Source organism: Nerophis ophidion, linkage group LG18, assembly GCF_033978795.1.
Source record: "Nerophis ophidion isolate RoL-2023_Sa linkage group LG18, RoL_Noph_v1.0, whole genome shotgun sequence".
Lineage (NCBI taxonomy): Eukaryota > Metazoa > Chordata > Actinopteri > Syngnathiformes > Syngnathidae > Nerophis > Nerophis ophidion.
In genome coordinates, this window is record NC_084628.1 from 29,448,546 (window position 1) to 29,467,337 (window position 18,792).

At 41.6% G+C, this 18,792-nt stretch overlaps 3 protein-coding genes across 7 annotated transcripts in view; all 3 read right to left on the reverse strand.

The window, feature by feature from the left end:
- Positions 1-18,792, reverse strand: part of LOC133537084 (glutamate receptor ionotropic, kainate 1) — a 130,398-nt gene that overhangs the window by 108,168 nt on the left and 3,438 nt on the right. For 2 of the 5 annotated variants that reach the window (XM_061877944.1, XM_061877940.1), the window contains exon 2: positions 4,509-4,966. In XM_061877944.1, the coding sequence (XP_061733928.1) occupies positions 4,509-4,593 (85 nt within the window). In that variant the 5' untranslated portion in view covers positions 4,594-4,966. Of the gene's footprint in view, positions 1-4,508; positions 4,967-5,144; positions 5,305-18,792 lie in introns of those variants that run through there. The other 3 variants (XM_061877942.1, XM_061877941.1, XM_061877943.1) reach the window with 3 other exon arrangements.
- Positions 7,704-11,586, reverse strand: LOC133537081 (claudin-8-like). Its single transcript, XM_061877937.1, has one exon. The coding sequence runs from the start codon at positions 10,533-10,535 to the stop codon at positions 9,450-9,452; it is 1,086 nt and encodes a 361-aa protein (XP_061733921.1). The 5' UTR covers positions 10,536-11,586; the 3' UTR covers positions 7,704-9,449.
- On the reverse strand, positions 11,739-13,255 carry LOC133537082 (claudin-4-like). Its single transcript, XM_061877938.1, has one exon. The coding sequence runs from the start codon at positions 13,174-13,176 to the stop codon at positions 12,412-12,414; it is 765 nt and encodes a 254-aa protein (XP_061733922.1). The 5' UTR covers positions 13,177-13,255; the 3' UTR covers positions 11,739-12,411.

Genomic DNA, 18,792 nt, shown 5'->3' on the forward strand with positions numbered 1-18,792 from the left:
ACTGTTTGGGTATATGGGTCTCTCCGAGCCAGCGAGTCTGCCTCTATTGCGGGGAATGGACCCGCGAGGTGGCCCGTTAGGGCGATGCCACTTCGGCCCCCCCCAGTTTGCTTATTGGAGATTTCCTCCCCCCTTGACAATGTTCAGGCATGTGGGTTTTTCAGAGCCTGTGGGTCGGCCTCTATTGCGAGGAAGGGACCCGCGAGATGGCCTGGTGGGGCGATGCCGCCTCACTCGTATCCCTGCCGGCCGATTGGAGATTTACTGCCCTCTTGAAATTGTTCGGGCAAGTGGGTCTTTCCGAGCCTGCGGGTCGACCTCTATTGTGGGAAAGGGACCTGCGAGACGCCACGGGGGGGGGGGGGGGGCGGGGGATGGGGGGTCACAGCACAGCCGCCTTGCTCGCCCCCGGATGGCCGATCGGAAGAAAGACCAAGTCTGACCTTGTTATCCCGCATTACCGCCCAGCCGGTTCGGTGTTCAGTTGACCTCTACGCAAAACAATTGTTTCCATCCTGCTTTTTAGAAACATTTCAATATTGAAAGGCCACGGGGAAGACCCAGGACACGTTGGGAAGACTATGTCTCTCGGCTGGCCTGGGAACGCTTCGGGATCCCCCGGGAAGAGCTAGACGAAGTGTCCGGGGAGAGGGAAGTCTGGGCTTCCCTGCTTAGGCTGTTGCCCCCGCGACCCGACCTCACATAAGCGGAAGAAGATGGATGGATTGATGGATGGAATGTCTCAAAAAAAACCTAATGATATCGCAAAAATGTTTCAGTGATATTTGAAAGGTTTTTCGAAGTGTGGGTGTTTCCATTACCAGTTTCTTATTGTGATTTTTAGGTTCTGAACATTTCTAGGGGTAATGAAAACACAGCGACTGACAACTGCTGTTCAGTTGATATATCTTATCGTATTATTTTTTATTGATTTGAAGGTATGACATTAGGTTGCAATTAAGTCCAAAATGTTATATGGCAGTAGTGCGTATAATTTATGGTGTTTATTTTTTATTTTTTGTTGCCCCCGAAAAGTGTTAATACTGTAAGAATTGTACTTATTATGCACAAGCTGTATTATCCAACGTGCATTTTCGCTGTAGTTTTTATTAACAAATTTAAATACATAAATGGGTTGTACTTGTATAGCGCTTATCTACCTTCAAGGTACTCAAAGCGCTTTGGTGGTTTTTAAAATAATAAAGGACTCATGCTAATCTTTAGCATATCAATAGCAAAGCCAATGTACATTAGCATTAACCTTGCACATTTTTAGGAAAAGTGGAGCTTTACAATACCAACGTTTAAGTGTTTTCTGAGTCAGTTTCTTTGTTGGCATTGGAAATCGCTAAATTACCCAGATTTAGTTTGTCGGAGTCAGCTCTCAGTGCTCCCAGTCCCTTGTTGATAGTATTACAATTTTGAAAATGATCCAAAGTACACTCGTTAAAGATAAAAAAGAAAACTTTTACCAGTGATTAATCACAAGTTAACTACGGAAAAAAAATGAATAAACGGGATTAAAGACTTGAATCGTTTGACAGCCCGAACTATATGTTAACTTATTAGACCAAAAATGGTCAGACAAAGATTTTCCAAATAGGGGTTTTTACCTCTTTTGACCTCGAGGCCCAACTTTTCCACTAGACAGGGGCCCACTCAAATATGACCTCTGAATTAGTAATCTTATTTGAATCATATTCAATCATTACATCTGACTTACTCACAATTGTCAGATGATATAAAAGCATGTGTTAATCCAAACAAAAACCTGTAACACTTAAACCTTAGGCTTAGGTCAGGCTGATTAGAAGAATAGGTACTAACAAAATATACTGCATCAGAAGGGACTGGTAAATAAGTGAATACAAATAAATGCACACACAAATATGTTGCGCTAAATGTAATAAATGATGTTCATAATAAATGTTTCCTAAGTCAACTTATATAGCAAATAGAAATACAGCTTCACCACATTAGTCATCATTTTTGCGCTTAAATAACTTCTCTATGACTATAGCTTGGTTGGTTTGTTATTGTCATTACTGCCACAAGTGGTGGAAAAGTGTATTACAACTGAGTACGGACCACAGGTATGTTTTGGTGGCCCTCCAGGAGGTGTGGTTGTGCGCGTTTGCGTCAGAAATTAAGAGTGTTTCTGCGTCTACCGCTAATTATGTGCCGCCTGACAACTCTTTCTTGTCGTCTTTGGAAGCGCTCTCTGTTAGCTCAGATGACTCTCGGCCGCCCCGCTCGTCATTTTGTGTGTGTCTGTTTTCCCGTGGCTGTGTGCCAAACTGGCCAGTCGTGATGCGTTCACATGCATCCGTGGTCCTCTGACGCGCTCAGTCCACATGGACCTGAGTGGCAGCAGAATGCCAGAGTGGATTAACATGGTTTTGGAACCCAACACAGACCCTGGGGATAATGACCATTATTTCTAGCATTGAAACTACAAGTCCAGGCAGGATATGCTAACTGGAAGTCTTATTAAGATCTGGTTTTGGAATGACTTGTTTTATTGAGGACCACATCACAACTATGGCTGCCCTCAGAGGGCCATTTAAATGATTTAAAGGACCACATGGAAGACCACATTAAATGACATTGCAGTCCAATTTAAATAATGTGGCAGGCCACGTTTAATGATGTGGCAAACCACATCAAATGATGTACCAGACCATATTGAATGACAAGGCAGGCCATATAAAAGAATGAGACTTACCAAATAAAATGTGTTAGGCCACATTAAATGGTGTGGCTGACGACATTGAATGATGTGGAAGGTAGGACACTTTGAATGATGTGACAGGCCGCTTAATTAAGAGCCAGACCACATAAATTAAGTGCCAGACTGTATTGAATGACGTGGTAGGCCAAATTGAATAATGTGACGGGCCACATTTAAATTTTGTTCCAAGCAATACTGAATAATGTGGCAGTCCAGACTGAAAAACGTGACTGGCCACAGTCAATTATGGTACAGGCCATTTTAAATGAAGTGGCGGACAACATTAACTGACACGGCAAGCCACTTTGAATCAGTGGCAGGCCATGTTAATTATGTGCCAGACCGTATTGTATGACTTCGCAGGCAACATTGAATAAGGTGACGGGGCATGTGCCAGACCGTGTTGAATGACCTGGCAGGCCAATGTAAAATGTGGCATGCCACACTCAATGATGTTGCATATAACATTGGTTGAGGTAGCAGACCCTATTGAATAAAGTGATGGGCAACAACAAATTTTGTTGCAGGCCACAATAAATAACGCGGTGGTCCACTTTGAATGAGGTTGCAGGTCATATTTAGTATGTGCCAGATCGAATTGAATCATGCCACAGGCCACATGGAATAATGTGATGGGCCACTTTAAATCATGTGCCAGACCGTATTGAATGATGTGGCAGGCCATTTAAAAAAAATTGGTAGGCCACGATAACTTATGTTGCAGACAACATTGGATGAAGTGGCAGACCACATTGAATAACATGATAGGCCACTATAAATATTGCAGGCCAATTAAATTACGCGGCGGACCACATTGAGTGACAGGCAAGCCAGGTTGAATGACGTGGCAGATTACATTAAGTATCTGCAAGACCGAATTGAATCATGCCGCAGGCCACAATGAATAATGTGATGGGCTACCTTAAATCATGTGCCAGACCGTATTGAATGATGTGGCAGGCCATCTAAAAAAATTGGTAGGCCACTCTAATTGATGTAGCGGACAACATTGGGTGACGTGGCTGACCACATTGAATAACATGATAGGCCACCATAAATGTTGCAGGCCAATTAAATTATGCGGCGGACCACATTGAGTGACACAGCAAGCCACTTTGAATGATGGGGCAGATTACATTAAGTATGTGCAAGACTGAGTTGAATGATGTCGCAGGCCAAAATGAAAATAATGTGAAGGTCCACTTTAAATAGTGTGCCAGATCGTATTGAATGAATGGGCAGGCCATTTAAAAACATTTGGTAGGCCACTTTAATGAGGTTGAAGACAACATCGGATAATGTGGCAGACCACATTAAATTATGTTGCATACCAAATGATGTGGTAGACTATATTGAATGACGCGGCAGACCACATTAAATAACGTGGCGGGCCAGATCTGGACCCCGGGCCTTAAACTTGAGACCTGTACTTTAAATGATTTGTCAATGTGGTTACTTTAGGTCGGGGAGTTCCAACAGGGTGGTATAGTCAAAAATCAAGAGGACACACACAGGTACCATTTTGATATTTGGCTTTTGTAGACGAGGCAGAGTTTTACATATCAGCAACAACACGCTTCATTTTTAGTCGTTACTTGATCATATTATTTAACTTTTCTTGTTAGGTTTTTTATCATAGTGCGGGTGCGATGCCACCTTAAAGGAGAGCTGCGGGCCGATATTTGGACACCCCTAACTAAGTCTCCACAACATTTTGAAGTTTTTGTTACTGTTGTACCGCTACAGGAAGACTTTCTGAAAAGAGATGACGACTCACCAATCCTCAAGACCTGCTGCCAACTGAGCCAGAACTCTGCTATCAAGGAGAGCAGAGACAGTAACAGTCCTTTCCTCTTTGCCATGGTCCTCCCCCGGGGGTCCTCAAGTACATGGATATCACTTTTCTTGCCCCAAATAACTCATGCTGAGATCTTGCTGGTCCTCGTATCACTGACGACCACAACAAACTGGCCCCCGGCGCGCATCCTTGGCTCACGTCTCATGATGGGGAGGAAAAAGAAACAGCAGTTGTTCTTTCGCTGCAATTAAAAACAACAAAAATACTTTAAAATCCTTCATGCGTCAAAAGGGTTGTTGTGTCCCATTGTACCATCACGATAGCATCTTTTTTCCCGGCGCACAGTTGAATTGAGGGATGCAACTGAAGGAGGAGGAGGAGGAGGACCACCAGGATGCTCCAGCTGCCAAGTCAGCATTGCAAGGGCACACCATTTCCTGTTATGCATTTCAAAATAAACTTACCACAAGCAAACGCGTTCACTGAGAAATAAACATGTACGAGGTTGTAGTCATGAATTGTCTCAGATATGTATTGTAAGGCTATAATCGTTATTATTATCAAACGACGGGCTTTACAGAAAACTAACACTTTCTCGGAAGTATAAGCTCTTACTTTGAAAAGCACGTTTCCGTCGTTGGTGCCGTGTATTGTCGCCTCCCGTGCAGGCGCCCGATTCAGGGCACAGGCGAGCCGCTGATCCGCAAACATGGATACGTCGTGAAGATTAACTTCAAATCTGCCAGTGTGGTCGACCTCGACAACGTCTTTGCTTCGGTACACCGAGGAATGATGATTAAAATCTCTGCCTTGCGGTCCGTGACGCGAACGCAAATCTAATCTTCAAACCGCTCGCAGCCTTGAAGATTAACAGTCTCGAACAGCAGATTCGACAGAGTCTCAAAGTCAAATACAAATTTTATTTCTGTTCATTTAACTTACTTTCCCCCTTTAGAAACAGAATGGTACGAAGAAAAATGTTGCATATAGAGTTTTGAATATTATGTAGTCCCCAGGAAAGTGACCATTTTTGAAATGAGTTTATTTACTTTGGCGAAAGTGCTCATGGATACATTTTTGTGCTGAAATGTTTGCGTTTGTGCAACAGGAAGTCAAGCAAATTGGAGACTTTCTATCACCTGTTGGGGGATTATAGAAGACTTCCCCTATTTACAATCTCAAATTTGTTATTTGCTGACATCTAACGGTGAGTAAAAGTATTACTTTAAAGATGTAAACACTGGCTTGTTTCATTTTTTTCAAAGGCCTACTAAAACCCACTACTACCCACCACGCAGTCTGATAGTTTATATATCAATGATGAAATATTAACATTGCAACAAATACCAAAGGCCTTTTTAGTTTACTAAATTACAATTTTTAATTTCCCGGGAGTTTCATCTTCGAAACGTTGTGTAATGACGTGTACGCAAGACGTCACGTTTTTTTAGGAAGTATGAGCGCTGCACACACACACAGCTAAAAGTCGTCTGCTTTAACGGCATAATTACACAGTATTTTGGACATCTGTGTTGCTGAATCTTTTGCAATTTGTTCAATTAATATTGGAGAAGTCACAGTAGAAAGATGGAGTTGGGAAGCTTTAGCCTTTAGCCACACAAACACACGGTGATTCCTTGTTTAAAATTCCTGGAGGTGAAACTTTCCTATGGATCAGAGCGCGGTCAAGCCAACATGGATCCCTACCAAATGTCAACCAGCAGGTTTCGGTGAGAAATTTGTGGTTAACAAGTCAGTTCTTTCCGGAGAAAAGCTGAGCTTGTGCCGTCCATAGCTGTCGTCGACTCCCCTGAGACACTGCGCGTGAAGACACCCGTGGACACACCCCTCCGACTATCAGGTACTATTTAACTCACTAAAACACTTGCAACACAATAGAAAGTTAAGGGATTTCCCATAATTAACCTAGTAAATGTGTCTAAAAACATCGGAATCCGTCCCAATGCAATCGCGTTTCTTTTCTTTTCTAGTCCGTCGCTATTAATATCCTCAAACACAAATCTTTCATCCTCGCTCAAATTAATGGGGAAATTGTCGTTTTTTCGGTCCGAATAGCACTTTTTGTTGGAGGCTCCCATTAAAAACAATGTGAATATGTGAGGAGCCATCACACGGGTGACGTCATCGTCTGCGACTTCCGGTAGAGACAGGGCTTTTCTCTTAGCACCGAAAGTTGCAAACTAAATCCTTTCAGCAAAAATATGGCAATTTCGCGAAATGATCAAGTATGACACATAGAATGGACCTGCTATCCCCGTTTGAATAAGAAAATCTAATTTCAGTAGGCCTTTAAATCACACACCTAACTGTGATGGGATTCACGGCTCTTTAAAGGGAGCCGGATCTCGAGGAGCCGTTCAAAAGACTGGCTCGTTATTATGATGTAGATCAGAATAATTACATTTTCACAAACATTAAAAGGTTTGAAAATGATTCCGAAATATTGGCTAAAATGTTGTTTTTAGTTGTTTTCATTGTGAATATTCACTGCTCACTAGTTTGGATTTTTCCCTCACCTAAAAAAATGTGCAGAATTGTAACAAAAAACAAAATAAGTAATAATTAAATGAAAATAAGTACAAATGAAATGTATTAATGCATACAGAAAATATGAATAAAACATTTACCAACAGTAGGACATAATAAAAATTGGCAGGGTACACAACTGTACTACCATACCTGATGTGTGTACGTTTGAACTACCACCCTTTAGAATAATCCCCCGGCAAAGTGAATTCAAATAAAATAAATAGGTAATAATAATAATAATGCACAGACAGACAAATATTACACGGCAGGAGATGGAATGTTTGTAACTTTTTGAACTTATTCCAAATTTATTTGGTTTTTAGTACAGGTTCTTTAAAACCGGCATGTTAAAAAAAAGTGATATTAATCGAGATACATTTTTTTTTGTATTATTTTGTCACATCTCCCAGTCAAAGGGTCTAATAATCACTTTGGAATAATCACAAATACGAAACCTATAATATTAAAAAAATTAATTTTTCCACATCTTTATTTACACCAAGTATATATGAGAGTACAGATGAATACCGGTGTTGATAAGGAGTATCGATATTTGTATCGGTAAAATCATAACAATATACATTCCTACACAAGCAGCTTAAAAAAAAAAAAAACTACGTAGACTTTTGTTAGACAATTGTTTATTGTGCAAACTATCAACACATTTTATCTGTCCAGTAATTGTTTACATGCATATGTTAGATCCATGTACGATTTCCATCAGTGCATATTAATAATAATCAAACGAATACATATTTATACATTTTATTTTATTGTTCGTGCATCTACTGGGGGTTAAGCCTCTTATGAAGAACTTAAATCAAGGGTCCTTGTACGCACCACAATTATGTGATATGAGATGCAAAAGTGAAACTGCAAGATGATTCAGTCCGATGCTGCCACAAATAGATTCATCATATTTGTACCCGTCTTGTTGGCGCTGTGTGTGAATCATAAATGGGAGCTTTGATGACGTTATGACGTCTGTGTTATGTGAACAGTGAGGAGCTGAGTCTACCTCTAACCTTTTTGCAAGGGAGTGTAGGTTGTGTCACACACTCCTAATTTAACTATAGTATTTGACAAAGCAACTGATTGACATAGCGTAGGTTTAGCCTTTCAAACCTTTGTTTTGTCCTGCCAAATTGCTGCAATTTTTCAAACATTTGTTTTTTGCGCTTGTGTGCGTATTTTTGGCATTGTTTTTTTGAATGTGCAACTTTAATTTGTTTGCAGAATTTGTGGGTTTATGGTTGGGGATCCTTCCTGTGTTTTGCAGGCGTTTGGACATTGCTGTGCGTATTCCCACACGGTGCATAGGGGACGTGTCGGTTGTAGGTTTCATCTTTCATGCTTTTGGAAACATGATGCTGTCCTGGCTCCACACAAACAGGTTTGCACTAAATAGCAAGTAAACAAGCTGCTGCCATCTACCGCTTGATTGAAGCGGTCTTTGATTTTATTTTTATTTTATGGACTATACGTTAGGGGCATTAAAAGAAATCCATTCACATTTAAGTGGCGATTTTAAGTCGATTAATAGTTTAAGAGAATCGATTGAAAAAAATACATGTTATGTGTGTGTGTGTGTTTATATATATATATATATATATATATAGTGTCTATATATATGCATATATAGTGTCTATATATATATATGTATATATGATGTATAAATATATTACTATATTATATATGCATATATATATAAATATAGTGTCTATATATGTATATATAGTGTGTATATATATATATATATGTGTATATATGATGCATAAATATATTATATATGCATATATATATATGCATATAAGTGAAGTGAATTATATTTATATAGTGCTTTTTTCTAGTGACTCAAAGCACTTTAAATTGTGAAACCCAATATCTAAGTTACATTTAAACCAGTGTTGGTGGCACTAGGAGCAGGAGTGTAAAGTGTCTTGAGGTATTGTGTGGCAGAACAATAGTTGTGGATCGACTACTACCAGTCCAGCGTACTTGATCTGACCAATCTAAGTCTATGAGCACGAACTGATGAAGCCTACTCGGATGAGCGGCGAAATGTCTTCCAAGACAAACCAAGCAGTCCAGTTGCGAATTTGACCGTTCATATCGACATGAACACAACACAACAACATATGGACAACAAACCAGAATTGATCTGCAGTGTGAACAAGGCCTAATACTGCCACCTAAAGACCTGATGTAACACATGAAAGACAAATATACAGCTGTGGGACCTACACCTTATATAGGTTTCAATGCCGATCAATACATTCATGGAAACACAAACACTTCTAAATGTTTGGTATTCAAAAGTAACCAGACTTCATTGTCAAGACTAGCCACAACAAAAAAGGCGAATTTTCCTTATATGTACATGCCTGCGCCGCTTCCAGTGTAAGACCCTGGTTCAATTCTTGAAGCTCTGTATGGAATGAACACAGGAGCTTGAGGCGTGGGCTGGAAACTGGACTGGTAGGACACAGAGGGATTGTAGGACACAGAGGGATCGTACGCCAGCGTGTACGGCGCGCTGTTCTGGCTCATGTACAAGGAGTTGACTGGTGTGTACAGCTTTCCGAGCGGGTTCGAGCTTCTCATGGACGAATGATAGACTTCGTTGCCTTGAAACAAGAGCGTTGTGCTTTCAGGCCGGCCTGGGTTCAGGAGGACCGGCAGTGTGGCTCGTGCGGCGTCGCTTGTCACTATTTGAGGATTGACCAGCTGATGTGCGTCAGAGCTGTGCTGCAGGGATGGTTGGAAGATGTTGGATCTAAGGCTGGAAACACTTGAAATGGGCTGATATATCATCGGATTGAGGTTCCTCGGCGGCGTGTTGTATCTGAGCAAGTGTGGCGGGTGGTAAAGAGCATTTGACCTTTTGTCCGAGGTCTGACGACTGCAGATGAACAACAAGGCGGAGCAGAAAAGAACGGCTCCCGTCACCCAGCCGATGTAAAGGGCATCCCCTAGTTCTCTTCTCTGTGCATCGATTAACAACGGGTTGTAGAAGTCCCGGATGATCACATGACCAGTCCACGACACTGGGATGAAGACACAGACACAAGCCAGGAGCTGCATTCCGCCTGCCACCGACAGGATCACATTCTTTGCCCTTTTGTTACCCTGGAGACAGGAAGTGCAACGTAGCCCCAAAATGGCTATCATGAGCCCTAGTCCGGACAAGGCCACCGAGCAGCACATGAGACCCCTGGCGGCCTGGAGCTCGGCAGGCAGGAACAGGAGCGAGTCGTACACCTTACACTGCATCCTTATGTTCGCCTGGCGGTAGCAGTTCATCCACAGGCCTTCCCAGCGGGTCTCCATGACGATGATGTTCTCCCCTATGAACGCCGTTACCTTCCACATGGGCATGCCGGTGGTGGCGGCTGCGCCGATAAGCCCTACCAGGCCGATGCACATGGCGGCTATCTCGGGAATTCCTTCAACCATCGTTCAGAAGATTATAATCCAGGTGTTCTGATCTAAAATGCAGGACGCAAGTCAACTAATTCCCGTTTCTTGCGGCCATCTTGGAGGAAGAAGATCTTTCAGCAACGTGCGGCAGGCTCAACTGATGCGTTTGTGGACGGTACAGCAAGGTTTGTTGTGGGAAAGTAGCTTTGGAGGCTTTGGTTGGTTCAGGGAGAAGATGAGGGTACGAATAATTGCTTATTTTGTGTTTATGGTTGGTCTGGCTAGAAACTGGTTTGATAACTTGTACGACGAGATAAGCACTCAGAGAGCATTGAACTCCAACAATCCCTATCTCCTATTAGTAAAAAAAAACTACAGAACATGGATCGGCCCCAAAAAGTAAATCCTAAAAGTTAAACCGGCCGTAACATTTTAGGCTGGTAGTAGCGTATTGAAGAACAACTGTTGTCTGTCTCTGCTATCTTTGTCTCTCCAGGGCTGCTAGCATACACACTCACACAGAGGTCTAAACATAAAGTAACCTAGTAGAAATGATCTGGATCCGCCCCAAAATCCAAGTAGTTGTTCCTTATCTCAGTCCAGACAGAAATTTCTATGAGCTAATTAAATTGTCAAGCCAACAGCAACGATTACATAACTTCCTGGCAAACGTAAATATACCAGAGCACACCTTTATGATTCATCAATCAGTTGTTGGACTATTGGCTCACTCTACTGGTCCATATTCAGATTAGTTACACTTTTGTATTTTGATTAATCGCGGTGAACCACACAAAATTATTTGCGTGAAAATCTCACATAAGGCCACGAACATTGGGTTGTGACCGACATATTAGTACGTGCTATCGTAATGTAATCAAGGTAGCGTCGTTTGCATTGTTAGCATTATTAATTTACAATGACATTATTTTTGTATTGTTTCTGTTTCACAAATTCCTCAGCCCCAATTAATATCAATATTTCAACATTGTAAAACCAAATCTAGATTTTGTGAAAAAAACAAAGCTGTCAGCTCATTCACGAGAATTTGCACCGTAAAATACGCTTACCACCTTAGTCTACAGTCATGTTTTTACAGAGCATTATTGTAAATGAAAAAAAAGGTACCACTGTTTTTCCTGTAAAATTCTTGGGACTGAGCTGCCCAAATTTTGCGGTAAAAGCCACTGACTTTATTTCTGACAGTGTAAATACAATAGAATTACAGGCAGACATACATGAAACAAACAGACATAACTTTATTTCGCATTAATATAGTTGATAGTGTCTAGTATAAAAATACAAGGAGAATTGTTTTAGGAGCATTCTAATTATTATTTGTTGCGGATTAAGTGGCAATAAAACAAATTTACATAGCAAAAGTTGCTTCCTCTCATAGATAGCGGACAATGGAAGTGCGGCCTACAGGTGTTAGACTTAAAGCTCTTTGTATCTATTCAAAACAGTTTCTGGTCATGTGATCACGCTTGGTCGGCGGCCACAGGGACTACCCTCTTCGCAAACAAAGAGACGCATCCACACCTTCAACAAACAGCAACCATCTCTTGGCTTCCCGTCCAACTTCTGCATATCAGCTCTTTCAGAACCTTGAAATCTTTAAACAACTAGCAACTATCATATTTTTGTAAAACAACTAGCCATAACATCAAAAACCACTGTCGGTTACGTTAGCGTTTTCTTGTTTCTGGCATTGAAGAAAGAAGACAGTCTACCAAGTCCAATGAGATGATTGGGATTCTGATATACATAGTTTATCCTCACTGGACTTGGGATCTGATTGGTACGAATAATTGACAAAGGTGGTATTGTTTAGTTTCTGTCGATGCTGTCACGCAACCTTTAGTGAGGTCCTCTGATTGGCCCCACTCCCAGTCATGGCCTCAGTCAGTGTTCAAAGATAAGCCACTCCACTGCGTACAGACGGGTACCTGGACTGGTAGCTGTAGTTGGTGGATGGATGTCTGGACAGCACCGGCTGGGCTTGGGGAAGCAGCACAAGCTGTTGAGGCTGCAGGGTCTGGATGGGCTGCGGAGGGTACACCGTGTAGTCGGAGTTCCTGGAGTAGACGTACTTCCTCGGGTCTTGGTCCTCCGCCTGTAAATTGCAGCAAGTGAACAGGCATCCACCAGCAAAGAGAAAGGCCCCGGCCACCCAGCCGATGTAGAGGGCCTCCCCCAGCTCCCGGCGCTGGGCGTCGAGCAGTAAAGGGTTGTAGAAGTCCCGAATGATAACGTGCCCCGTCCAGGACACGGGGATGATGACGCAGATGCACGACAAGATGACCATGGTTCCGGCGATGATGAGCACCAGCCGCTTTGCTCGGTGGTTTTGAATGCACGACGTGCACTGCAGCCCCAACAGGCTCACCAGCACGCCCAGACCGCCGAGAGCCAGAGCGCAGCACATGAGACCCCGTGCCGCCTGTAGGTCGGGGGGCAAGGCCAGGAGAGAGTCGTAGACCTTACACTGCATCCTGATGTCGGCCTGTTTGAAGCAGTTCATCCACAGACCCTCGTAGCGGGTCTCGAACACGATGATGTTCTCTCCAATGAAGGCTGTGACTCGCCACATCGGCATGCCTGTGCTCGCCGCCACGCCGATCAGCCCGATCAGGGTCACGAGAAGACCCAGCAGCTCCAGTGCGGAGTTGGCCATCCCGTTCTACGTGTAGGCTGTGGCAGGCGGCAGTCCTGGCGGGAGGTAGTCGCATCCCAGCGGAGAGGGAGGTGTTCACCTTTTCTGTGTACACGGGAGGGGTGGGAATAGCACCCCCGTTGCTAAGAGACCAATTCCCCTCAGGCCACTTTTTTCTTTGTGTGGCGAACAGGAATCGCAGGTCTCAATTTACATCCTCACATTACCTTTATTTTTCTATAACACATGTGCTTATTTGCGAGATAGTAGAAATATGGGGAAAGTACATTTTATTCACCAACTGTGTTACAAAAAATTATGGAGAACACTCAAATAATTTATTTTGTAAAGCCAAAAACTTGCTAACAGCTAAAATGATGCACAAAGCAAACAATAACCTGCTATCCAAGAATGCACAACATAACATGACCTGTATGCACTTAAAACCTTTAGTATATCAGTATGTGCAATCAAATTATGGAATTAATTAAAGTGTCAGTAGAGTGGAAGAACAAGTTGCCTCTTTTATGAAGCTAGTATTATATATATCTGATTTATGACACAATGACTTCCAAAGTTTGCGAGTAAATTGATATAATCAAAATAGTATCAATCTCACAGATATTCAGGAGTCATTTTGATGGCGTGACGTGGAGGAAAAACACCAGATCCCTTCCCCATCAGCAACAATGCTAATCAAGCAGACTTTTACGACGTTCACTTTGTGACAAACTTATATTTTTTGAGGCCGAATATAATGAGGATGGTCCACAAATTTTAGACGCAGAGTACTAAATGGACGTAGCTTTATTGTGACACTATAGCATTAGCAGCATTGCTAGGTGGTAAACATACAAACTAACCATAATTAATCCAAATAAAACAAACACGATAATATTTGTGATGTTGGATGTCGATTTACAGGACGTTCTCAATATTCCGTTTGGATGAAGACTCAATCGCAATCGTCATGAAAGGTTAAAAATAGTTCCTGTAATGAGTGTCTTTTTTGCCATCTTGGGGGATATGAAAGTGGACCAGCCTGTCGGTCCATGGCCAAAATTGTCTCCTGGCAGGTTGACAAATGTTACTTTTAGCAAGTTTGAGACCAAGCAGAAGCATCCGAAGTTTGTCAACAATAACAGCGTAAACTAGCATTAGCTCACTGCTATTAATGCGCCGCTAAAATAGTCCGTCTGCGTTAGCGCTTATAATAACAATATCACTCATATTTGGTTCATTTTCAGGTTACGACATGTAAATGGAGTATTGTTGGCGCTTTCTGGATGTTTTTAGACGATTTAGAACGCATAAACAAATATTAACATACGGGTTCTTGTCTTACATAAGGATTGTGAATGATAAACGGCACATCCCTTTCAAATTTGTGCGTATTTCCAAATAATATGGTCAGAGTGCAGAAGCGTTACTACAGTGACGTAGAATCTACGGAAATTGCTGAAGATATTCGGATTGGAATATTCAAAATGGCAGACAAAATTTGTGGCAATTTGTGATGTTTAGACTGTGTTTTTACACACTGCGAATTGTAAATACAATTGTATATGGTTTAATGCAAGAGTGCCTACATTTCGTGACTTGGCTGCCGAAAGCCGACTGCGTGTAAAGTAACTGTGTGTGACCTTTGGTAGTTGCATTTTTCCCCCCACCATGACTAGGGAAGGTTGTTTGGCTTGTGTCATATAAGTAAATGCTGTGCTAGTATTTAAATGTACTTTCAAGGGTAATAGATCTTATTTACTCACATACATAGATACATAGATTTCTCATTGAGTCACATTTGACTAACTGCACTAGAGCAGGCAATTACAGAGCCTGCTAGTCTGGGTGAGGAGTCAGTTAAGTTAGAACTAGCCAGCGCCAGGCTGAATAATCCCTGCACACATAGCAATTTTCTTAGAATAATACACAACTCACATAATGTTTTTTCTGCTAGGACTGTGCCAGAGTTGGACATGCGTTCTACTGAGGTGGCAAATTATGATGCGTTCAGTTTATCAAAGCACCAAGCAAACAATCTGAAAATACCCGTCATATTAATTCCTAGATATGGTCGTAATTATTTTAAGTGCATTACTCATAATAAACGCAACATTATTGATATTGATATTACGGATAATTTGATCAAAAACTCATTAAAACAGCCCACTACCTATAATATGGGCTTTTTAAACATAAGATCATTGTCTCCCAAAACGTTATTAGTTAATGAGGTCATTAGAGACAACAATCTTAACGTCATCGGTCTCAGCGAAACCTGGCTTAAACCAGACGACTTTTGCGCTAAATGAGGCTTCTCCTAACTATACGAATGCGCACATTGCCCATCCCCTTAAAAGGGGTGGGGGGTCTCACTAATATACAACGGAAACTTTAACCTTAGTCCTAACCTAAATAATACATATACATCGTTTGAGGTGCTCACTGTGAGGTCTGTCACACCGCTGCCTCTATACCTGGCTGTTATCTACCGCCCCACAGGGCCCTATTCGGACTTTATCAAAGAATTCTCAGAGTTCGTTGCTGATATAGTGACGCACCCCAATAATATAATTATAATGGGGGACTTTAATATCCATATGAATACCCCATCGGACCCACCGTTCGTGGCGCTCCAGACTATAATTGATAGCTGTGGTTTTACACAAATAATAAATGAAGTCACGCATCGCAACAGTAATACGATAGACCTAGTGCTTGTCCTGGGTATCACCATTTCCAAAGTTATGATACTCCCAATCATGTCCAATCATTACCTTATAAAATTCAAAGTTCAGACTCATGTTCGGCAAGCTAATAATAATAATAATAACTGCTATAGCAGCCGCAACATTAATACGGCCACAACGATGACTCTTGCTGGCCTACTGCCCTTGGTAATGGCACCATTCCCAAAGTATGTGGGCTCTATTGATAACCTCACTAACAATTTTAACTACGCCCTGCGCGAAACCATTGATAGTATAGAACCGCTGAAGTTAAAAAAGGCTCCAAAAAGGCGTACCCCGTGGTTTACTGAAGAAACTAGAGCTCAGAAATTATTATGTATAAAGCTGGAACGCAAATGGCGCACGACTAAACTTGAGGTGCACCATCAAGCATGGAGTGATAGTTTAATAACTTATAAACGCATGCTTACCTTAGCTAAAGCTAAATATTGCTCAAATCTCATCCGCCTTAAAAAAAACGATCCTACATTTTTGTTAAGTACAGTAGCATCGCTAACCCAACAAGGGACTCCTTCCAGTAGCTCCACCCACTCGGCAGATGACTATATGAATTTCTTTAATAAGAAAATTGAACTCATTAGAAAGGAGATTAAAGACAATGCGTCCCAGCCACAACTGGGTTCTGTTAACACAGATACGACTGTATGTACAGCGAATACTGCCCTCCAAATTAGCTTCTCTCGTTTTGATGAAATAACATTAGAAGAATTGTTACAATGTGTAAATGGAATAGAACAAACAACATGCTTGCTTGACCCACTTCCTGGGAACCTTATCAAGGAGCTCTTGGTATTATTAGGTCCATCAGTGCTAAATATAATAAACTTATCACTTTCCTCTGGCACTGTTCCCCTAGCATTCAAAAAAGCGGTTATTCATCCTCTCCTTAAAAGACCTAACATCGATCCTGACCTCATGGTAAACTACCGACTAGTCTCACCTTCCCTTTATTTCGAAAATCCTCGAAAAAATTGTCGCAGAGCAGTTAAATGAACACTTAGCATCTAACAATCTATGTGAAACCTTTCACTACGGTTTAAGGGCAAATCACTCTACGGAGACAGCCCTCGCAAAAATGACTAATGATCTATTGCTAACGATGGATTCTGATGAGTCATCTATGTTGCTGCTCCTCGATCTTAGCGCTGCTTTCGATACCGTCGATCATAATATTTTACTAGAGCGTATTCAAACACGAATTGGTATGTCAGACTTAGCCCTGTCTTGGTTTAACTCTTATCTTACTGACAAGTTGCAGTGCGTCTCCCATAACAATATGATCTCGGACTATGTTAAGGTAACGTGTGGAGTTCCCCAGGGTTCTGTCCTTGGCTCTGCACTCTTCAGCATCTACATGCTGCCGCTACGTGACATCATACGCAAATACGGTGTTAGCTTTCACTGTTATGCTGATGACACCCAACTCTACATGCCCCTAAAGCTGACCAACACGCTGGATTGTAGTCAGCTGGAGGCGTGTCTTAATGAAATTAAACAATGGATGTCCGCTAACTTTTTGCAACTCAACGCCAAAAAAACGGAAATGCTGATTATCGGTCCTGCTAGACACCGACCTCTATTTAATAATACAACTTTAACATTTGACAACCAAACAATTAAAGAAGGAGACTCTGTAAAGAATCTGGGTACTATCTTCGACCCAACTCTCTCGTTTGAGTCACACATTAAAAATGTTACTAAAACGGCCTTCTTCCATCCCTGTAATATCGCAAAAATTCGCTCCATTTTGTCCACTTACGACGCTGAGATCATTATCCATGCGTTTGCCCACATATGCGGTCCTCTCCAAAGTTTCTCATAGTCATCATTGTCGACGTCCCACTGGGGTGAGTTTTTCCTTGCACTTATGTGGGCCCTACCGAGGATGTCGTTGTGGTTCGTGCAGCCCTTTGAGGCACTTGTGATTTAGGGCTATACACAGGGATGGGAATTTTCCGCGGATTCGCGGATTTTCGCGCCGCCAGGGTGGTTTTTGTATCTACGTTAGAGATGCGCGGATAGTAGGGGTGTAACGTACGGTATGTGTATTTGTATTGAACCATTTCGGTACGGGGGTTTTGGTTCGGAGGTGAACCGAACGTCACGGAGATATTAAGTAGCGCACCGCACGTTGTGTAAACAATGCACACTGAAGCACCATGAATTGATTTACGTGGACCCCGACCTAAACAAGTTGAAAAACTTATTCGAGTATTACCATTTAGTGGTCAATTGTACGTAATATATACTGTACTGTGCAATCTACTAATAAAAGTTTCAATCAATCAAAAAAACAACGACACACGGCATGCTAGCAGCGATCAAGGTATACGATAGACCAGGGGTCACCAACCTTTTTGAAACCAAGAGCTACTTCTTGGGTACTGATTAATGCGAAGGGCTACCAGTTTGATACACAATTAAATAAATTGCATGATATAGCCAATTTGCTCAATTTACCTTTAACTCTATGTTATTATTAATAATTAATGGTATTTATCTTTGTGGAAACACTGATCATCTTAATGATTTCTCACAATAAATATATATAGAAACAGATACATATCAATGTGCAACACTTAAGGTTGATATTTTCTCTAAGTGCACATTTTTCAAATTGAACATTTTCAAATAATCACTTCTAAGACAGTCTTGTGAAATCACAATATCACATTTTAACTAGCTATCCTCCAACATTTTTTAACAAATCATGAATTACTTTGCACCATGTTTGTACAAATAATAACATATGTAAAATACAAAAGTCAACTCTCAAATTTTTAAGTAAATCATGTCACACTTTGAACTGGACACCAAATCTGTTATCTGTTTCTTTGTCAGTTAGTGGGAAGCCTGGCATTGCATGCTGTTAACTAGTGTGTTGTAC